The sequence below is a fragment of the Pyxicephalus adspersus genome, chromosome 6, assembly GCF_032062135.1.
Source record: "Pyxicephalus adspersus chromosome 6, UCB_Pads_2.0, whole genome shotgun sequence".
Taxonomy (NCBI): Eukaryota; Metazoa; Chordata; class Amphibia; order Anura; family Pyxicephalidae; genus Pyxicephalus; species Pyxicephalus adspersus.
This window is the reverse complement of record NC_092863.1, coordinates 12883944-12891390: the sequence shown is the minus strand read 5'-3', so window position 1 is coordinate 12891390 and position 7447 is coordinate 12883944. Positions and strand designations below refer to the sequence as shown.

Here is a 7447-nt window from a genome sequence, read left to right as displayed (position 1 = left end):
TTGGCACAGGGTGATCAGAAGGGGAATAATCTTTCAGAATCTTTTTTTTCTAGATTTTCCTCCTTTAAAATTGGGTGCGTCTTATACGCCGAAAAATACGGTACATTTCTGGAATGTAGGTTTGTGTAACCTGAGATCTCCTGAACTGTTTTTTTTGCCCTGTACAGATGTCAGACGTCAGATTTCTGTTGCTGGAAACATTTCCAGTGACAAATGAATGATGCTGCTTTTCCCACTTGCTAGTTTGTGCTCTTCTGCACAGAAAACTAAAATGAGTCAACCCTAAATCAAATCTAGGTACTTTTACTGTGTACGTTTTAATAAAAAATAAACATAATCTAGTATTAATGAATACAGAGCTGCATTTATTTGCTTCTTCTAAATTTTCCTGGATTTCAGCTTTAGAGGTCATTTTTAAAGTTTTAGTACAAGTTTCTCCCTATAGCTAATACAGTTCAGCTAGACAAAGTTTGCTTGATTTCTCTTACCTGTTAATAAGGTCTAGGAAAGTGGAGGCAACAGGAAAAATCAGACACATTTGAGGTGTGTGTACTGCTCCAGCTAACTTGGAACTTTAACCTCTACAGTACCTATGAGATATAAAAATAGTGAGGACTGGCTGTAAATAAAATTATTTATCTTGCAGATTTCAAGACGATTTTCTAATCTAAGTTTAGGCAGACATGAACGTAAGTAGAATCCCTTCCTGATAAATGTCAACATTTATGATTATTCCAAAGTTAAGTACCTAACAAATCATTGCTAACCATGCATGTCAGTCTTTCTACTGAAATCTTATTTTAAAAACACTGCAACATAGTAATTTCTGTCCTAGTAATCTGACAGAATTGCTTTGCTACTTTTATAAGGGGTCCCTGATGTATGGATTAAAAAGGTACTTTTGTTTTTATATTTTGTGCTTTCAACAGCTACCAAGCCATACAACGGCTTGATTTTTTATGAGTTCCAAGTTCTCTGATGGTTAGCAGTGCCTTTGTTTCCCTTTGATGATTAAGAAACACCAGTAGCTGCAGCAATATGAATGTTTCCCAACATTTTCACTTTCTCTCTTAACAGTTCCTAGAGAAGACAACCAGGAAACCTAAAAATCATAATTCATCTGAAACTGACCTGTAATGTTCTACAAATGTATTTGGTATAAAGAAGTTTCTGTGTGTTCTTGTTTCCCGAGATGGTCAATGGTTTTCTCAGAGTCCTAACTGGCCATTCCAATATGAACCTCAGCAAATCTCCTACTCTGTAATATTAAGTTTACTCTACAAAATGTAATGTTTTATGAGTGTCTACCCAATCAAATAAAAGAAAATGTAAGAATTGTATGGAGTTACTTGAGATAGTAAAGGTTGCAATAGCGATAAGCTAACCCTCAGGTAAACCAGCACAAGTTTGCTGAAAGACTTGTTACGTTTCTCTTATTGTAAATAGATATGAGGTGGTTTCTTTACTGACTGCATACTTGTTTCAGGTTAGTGACTTGTTCTGGATAAAAGGTAAAACGACGTACAGGCACAAACAGGTGTCAGTTCTTCAACATAAACGCGTCCAATTAACAGAGTACGCTGCTTGCATGACGTTTGTCTGCAATGTCTTTGCTTGGTTTCCTCCAAAACTCCAAAAACATTTCGGCAGGTAGACTGGTCCTAGTATGTATATGTATCAAAGCAAAGCTTTGTGAAGGACAAATGTTGAAAACTGTACTAAGGTCCAAAGTGTAAAAGCTTTTTTTACACAAAAACTGGATGCAAAAGAGCATTTGGTGATTCTGCCGTGGTCATACAAATACATACCTCTTCAATCAGTACCTCTTCAATCCAGCAATGTTTTTAATAGGCAGTTTTCCAATCATGATGTATAAGTAACTCTCAGGAAGCCAGTCAATATGACTCAACCACTTTAATGTTAATTAGGACACTACATTTGCCCCATAAACTTGTCCTTGGCATTGGTTCGCTCCCTATACATCTACAACTTACCATGAAATAAATTCATCTTGGACATATTAAATACTCAAAATAAATTAGTCATTTGTCAACATATTACAATTTTTAATAATGTTTTAGGGCCTGCAGCAAGGAAGACGCTACAGGTAGCTTCTTCCAATGGCAGCCCCATACAGAACGACTGGGGGGTGGCACCGAGCTGTACAGAGGCTGATTCATTGGGAAACTGAGTGGCTGAACGGCTGGGAAGGGGCATTTGGAATCACTCGATCCTGAAGAAGGTCTGAGGCTGCAGAGTAACATTTCCGAAGATCAGGAGGTCCTATGCACTTCTAATAAAGTGTGAACGATCTTAGAAATGTCCCAAACTGATGTGTCAGATACAAGAAACAAGTAAAGTTGGTCGGCACATTCCCTAAGTCATTGTTTTAGAGGATAAACATAAACTTGCAACATTAATGGTGACTTTTCCCAGTGGTTTTTATTTTCATGTTCCTACATGCAACCCAGAAGCTAGCAGAAGGAATGAGAATGTAAACAAGAAGTCCTCATGAAAGCAAAATAAACTTTCGAAAACCATGATCTCTCATTAGATTCTATTGTTGATAAAAGTGGGTAAAAAAAATATATATATAGAATTTGAGATCAACAAAAGAGCAAATGCAACCCTTACATGTCAATATGAATTTTTTCATTTTTACATCAGGAAATGTTTACGCCTAGGCATTTGCATAGCTGCTCAGAAGGTAGGTTAAAAAAAATACATTTGTATAAGGACTGGAGCTAATGAAGAAGTTCATATACTATCCTGGATTTTGGTTCGTGGAATGGAACTAAACCCTGCCATAGTCTCTCGTCCCCATTCTGTCGCAGGACGATGCCATCTTCTCTTCCTTATTGCAATCTTTGGCCATCTTGATTGGCTGAGCCAGGATGATGTAATTCCCATGTGAAGCTAATTCAGTTCCAGCAAGTGCAGGGGAAGCCGGGAATTTACTGCCAATATAGTAATGACTGAAAGGGAAACCAGCAGCCCTCTGGGAAACATACGTCACATATCCCAGGAGGCTGTGGGCTGCAACTTCTGAGCATGCAAGTGCTGATCTCATGCATACGCATTTGCAGAAAGACATGTCACCTGATCTCACGCCTGCGCAGTGCCAGATCGGGTGACATGAGCAGAATCAGAAAGTAGATGGCTGAGCCATCCGTGATGGAAGGATGCTGGGACAATGCAGGACCTACTAGACTTGGATTGCCCCCACACACACTGAAACCCAATATTTGGTTATAACAGTGGTTCCCCAATACCTGAAAACATTTTTAATGGTTTCTTGTGGTGGAAAAGGGTCAAAGTAGGTAATAAAGAGAGTCTGACAGGCTAGGGAGATCTAGTACTACACGAGGAGCCTGCACCCTAAAATATCACATTATATACTGACTTTTATTATTATTAATAATAAACAGTATTTATATAGCGCCAACATATTACGCAGCGCTGTACATTAAATAGGGTTTGCAAATGACAGGAAAATACAGTGACACAGGAAGAGGAGACCCTGCCTCGAGAAGCTTACAATCTAGGAGACTGAGTGACTGCATGCATTATCCAGAAAATAATACAATAAATTGTGATAAAAACTAATATTGAATTTACCAGTTATGTTGAAGTGACTAAAATACTTCAGGGCAAGGAAATGGGTGCTGCCATTGCATTCACTTTTCTTCAGGTCTCACTAAAAACAGACATTTTTATACATTTTGAAAAAATATGCAATATTATAGCACTCACAATGAAATAAATAGACTAAAATGGAAGTTTATAGCTGGTCTGCAATGTCCTGTTCCCTCACCTGACCTGGCGAAGATTTCCATCTCTACCTCAGCCGTGTAACGTCACCACTCCTCAGATTTACCTCACGGTGACAAAAGGCGGGAAAAGCCTTCTCGTTATTCCAAATCATTGGGAGCGGCGCCATCTTGTGTTCTATTTTATGTACTGCACAGAACAGTCTCTTCACACAGGGTGTATTTAGTCATTTAGTCAACACTGAATAATAAAACAATTCTTACCTTTAAAAAACAGGCCTGATGTGTGAGAAAAATGTGCTAAAAGGGAAGGCCTTTCTACTAATTTTTTTCTTTCACATTAATTGTGTGTGCATGTTAAAGCACACGCTAAGTGTTTTAAATATGATTTTATTGCCACCTGGTAAAAAATCTTGCTAAATGGTAAAAGCAAGAACATTTAGCAGCATAGAAAAGGGTTAGTCTGTTTTACTCTCTCATGTTCTGGTCTTGGTGACTACTGGGCCTGGCTTTTCTTGTCCTGGTGTCACTTGGACAGGAATTACATTAGGAGGTCACAGACAGCAAAATAATATGACAGAAGGTTCACTCTGCCAAAAACAAAAAAGTATCAGAACACGGGTGGCTATTGGAGATTAACATGAATCCTCTACCCTGCCATTGCCCTTCTACCCTGCCAAATGGGATTTTTATAGCTAGGAATATTAATTTATTAAATTACATTCCCAAAATAGGTGCCTACATAGCCCCTTTGGGGTATTTTAATGTTGTTTACCTGGATGTAAAGCTTATCTTTCGGTTTCAGTTTTGTCAGTCACACAACAAACATGCAAGATTTGTATAAATGTAGCAAAATACAACAATAAATATTTTTAAGTTGTAGCACTGTACAGTGGGTCTTGCAGCAAAATGTTTTTTTTATGCTAAATAATGTGTAACATTTATGTATTAACAGCTTCCAGCAGAGATCAGTGTATGACCCCAGACATTACTGTCATCTGTTTCTTTCTCAGGGGTCACCTGGAGATAAAACTATGTAATATATATATATATATATATATATATATATATATATATATATATATATATATTGTATTTAAGCAGACATAAACTTATTGTATTACACACACACCAGACACAAAAAAAAGACAACGTTACACTTGAATGCGGTCATGTTTATTGTCTTTGAAAATATACCAATACGTCATACCCGGGCATATGGGTATACATATATAGTGTTTATGCTTGACTCCCCATTTTAGCACACAGTGCTCTGGATGTGGGACTCCTGAAATAACCCTTGCCTTTTTACTAGAAGGTGCACTTTACAAACATGGCTCATGGAGGCAAAGAGGAACACATACGCTTACAAAGCAAGGGCTGCAGCAGACAAGCTAATTTTGGCTCATTCTGGGTATTCACTTAAGAAATTCACCTAAATCCTGGTTGCTTCAAAGAGAAGGTCTAGCTGTGTTCACTCTTATCATATGTGCAATTTTTGCATGCGGACAAGGTACATTATAAGCTGTTATATACAGCAGTGGAAAATGATGCATTTTTTGGTCCTTATATTAAAAAAAAGGAAGATGGAGGTTAAGTATTAATAATGAGACATCAAAGGAAAAATGGACAGATAAACATATATAAAACATTTTCGAAATAGTAGATCCACCTATAGTATAGACTTTTTCACTGGTTCCCTAACGTTGCCCCTCCATTATGACGTTGCTAAGTAAAACTATTCCTGGTTTATGAATGGATCCCCCTGCTTGATTGTAACTGCATGAATCAGAGAACAACTATAGAAACTGAACATTTCTTTTATTCCTGATTCAGACCCAAGAACTTATGGCCTACTTATGTGGAGGGGTGAAATGTCACAGGTCAATTAAATTCTACAATATGTGTTAGACTGAGTGCTTTGGCATACACTGTTTTTTGGTTGTTCTTTTTGAATGGGGCATTTTTCATTGTATTGAGGTTTTGGTTTGTTAAGCGGTTGGATTAAAAAAATACATAGCTGAGAACATTCAAACATAATGTTTCCACTAGTATTTGAGACTATTTTCCAAAAACATCAACTCACTCGTGTTATGATCATGAACAAGAAAGTAGGGTTATGTCCCATGTGGTTGAACTTGATATTATTTCAACCTATGTAATTATGTAAATCTTGGAGTAGAAGTGGACTGTGTTGCTAAATCTCGCACATGTAGATGGAAGACACAAACTACCAGTGGTAAAGGTCCCACACTTTAGGAAACACTGGACTAGTCTCAAGGTCATACAATTGTTAAACTTGGAAATGAGTGAACACAGCTTAAGCCTAATTTATTCCCCCCAGTCTCAAATAAAGGTCTGCTTTAGAATTAACAATGATAAGGAGGCTGCTGGGAATAAGATGGCAGTACTGCTATGGCTTCTTGATGTTGGAGCAGCTCGAAAACCATTGCTCAGCAATGTACGACAGCCCCCAAAAAACACTGACAGTGTAGAAATTCATTTCAGTAAAAGGGGCACCCTGCACCCTCTGTATTATCAACAACTACCATGATCACCAGGTAGTGGGAAGAATTAAAAGTCTTAAACGACCCAACCCCCCATGTACTTTAATGTGATGTCACTTAAATTCTCTCTTATTCTTGCTCATTCATTTCCATGTCTGACACCAGTATATTCTTATCAGCCGATCCTCCCGGGCCAGTGCTGGCACGGCTGTATCTTGCACTTTCGAATGCTCCTTGCTCTGCTGCAAGTTTTCTGCGCCGGTACAGGTAAATGATTACAACCACCAAGATGCAAAGAGCAAAGGTAGAGAGTACCACTATTGCCACTGCTGTGCTGTGTGGCGGTAAAACTGCAAGAAAATAGATCAATATAAGAAATTAAAATAGGTAAATATTAACATGCAGATGAAAAGCAACTTTGACCACTATGCATTTTCTCAATTTGGGTTTTTACATGCATCTCCGACTGCACCAAGCTGTTGCTAACAAGGTTTTGATTTTCAGCTAGGCTGTTGTTGTAACTGGCCGTAGTAAGATAGATTTAGCTATCTTCTGTGCTTTAGTAGGTTCTTCACCTTATCACCTTAATTTTATGACAGAGGTCATCAACTGGAAAGCCAAACTGAACACAACCCTGCTGTATGTGGAAGGAGACAGCAGTAAAGTTTCACTTTACAGAAGACTTTCTTTACATCATTCCATCTCCTATATTCAGTCAGAGTTCCCCCACATCTCAGTTTATGTTTTAACTTTCTAAAAGTCAATCCCTACTTTGCTAACAAGTGACAACACTGACAAATGACTGATCCCTGATCTGCATTATGGGGAAGAAAGGAGTGTCATGTATTACTCCATAAATACAGGTACTGGGTATTTCTTGTGGCTCTGGCAGTGGTTCAGTAAGGAAGGGCAAGGAAAGTGAGGAAAGACTGCTTATTGTGCCTCCTATAAAACAAATATGTCACTTTGTTTGGTATTGACAATGTGACAAATCAATTTCCTTGTTTAAACTTACATAGAAAAAAATAAAAATAAAACCTGTTTGGTCACCATGGGAAATATGTCTTTTGTTCTTCTATTCTTTGTATTATTTTTTTTATAATCCACCTATAATTTAAAAGTAAATAAAGTATATCTATCGACAAATCTTAGCTTTTCAGAGTTTAGCTC

General features: G+C 37.7%; 2 protein-coding genes and 1 long non-coding RNA gene across 7 annotated transcripts in view; 1 reads left to right on the top strand and 2 right to left on the bottom strand.

Moving 5' to 3' along the window:
• Positions 1 to 1335, top strand: part of MARCHF10 (membrane associated ring-CH-type finger 10) — a 47337-nt gene extending 46002 nt beyond the window's left edge. For all 3 annotated transcript variants that reach the window (XM_072414615.1, XM_072414614.1, XM_072414613.1), the window contains 2 exons: positions 647 to 689; positions 1078 to 1335. In XM_072414615.1, coding sequence (XP_072270716.1) covers positions 647 to 689; positions 1078 to 1106 — 72 coding nt within the window. In that variant the 3' untranslated portion in view covers positions 1107 to 1335. The remainder of the gene's footprint in view (positions 1 to 646; positions 690 to 1077) is intronic.
• Positions 1 to 3878, bottom strand: part of LOC140333153 (uncharacterized) — a 43016-nt gene extending 39138 nt beyond the window's left edge. Inside the window, exons 1-3 of one of the 2 annotated variants that reach the window (XR_011921298.1) lie at positions 3815 to 3878; positions 3619 to 3697; positions 489 to 590 (exon numbers count right to left, since the gene is read on the bottom strand). This is a non-coding gene — a long non-coding RNA (uncharacterized lncRNA). Of the gene's footprint in view, positions 1 to 302; positions 591 to 3618; positions 3698 to 3814 lie in introns of those variants that run through there. The other variant, XR_011921297.1, reaches the window with a different exon arrangement.
• Positions 3879 to 4924: 1046 nt separating this feature from the next.
• MRC2 (mannose receptor C-type 2) overlaps positions 4925 to 7447 on the bottom strand; it is a 50524-nt gene continuing 48001 nt past the window's right edge. For both annotated transcript variants that reach the window (XM_072414603.1, XM_072414604.1), the window contains one exon: positions 4925 to 6627. In XM_072414603.1, the coding sequence (XP_072270704.1) occupies positions 6407 to 6627 (221 nt within the window). In that variant the 3' untranslated portion in view covers positions 4925 to 6406. The remainder of the gene's footprint in view (positions 6628 to 7447) is intronic.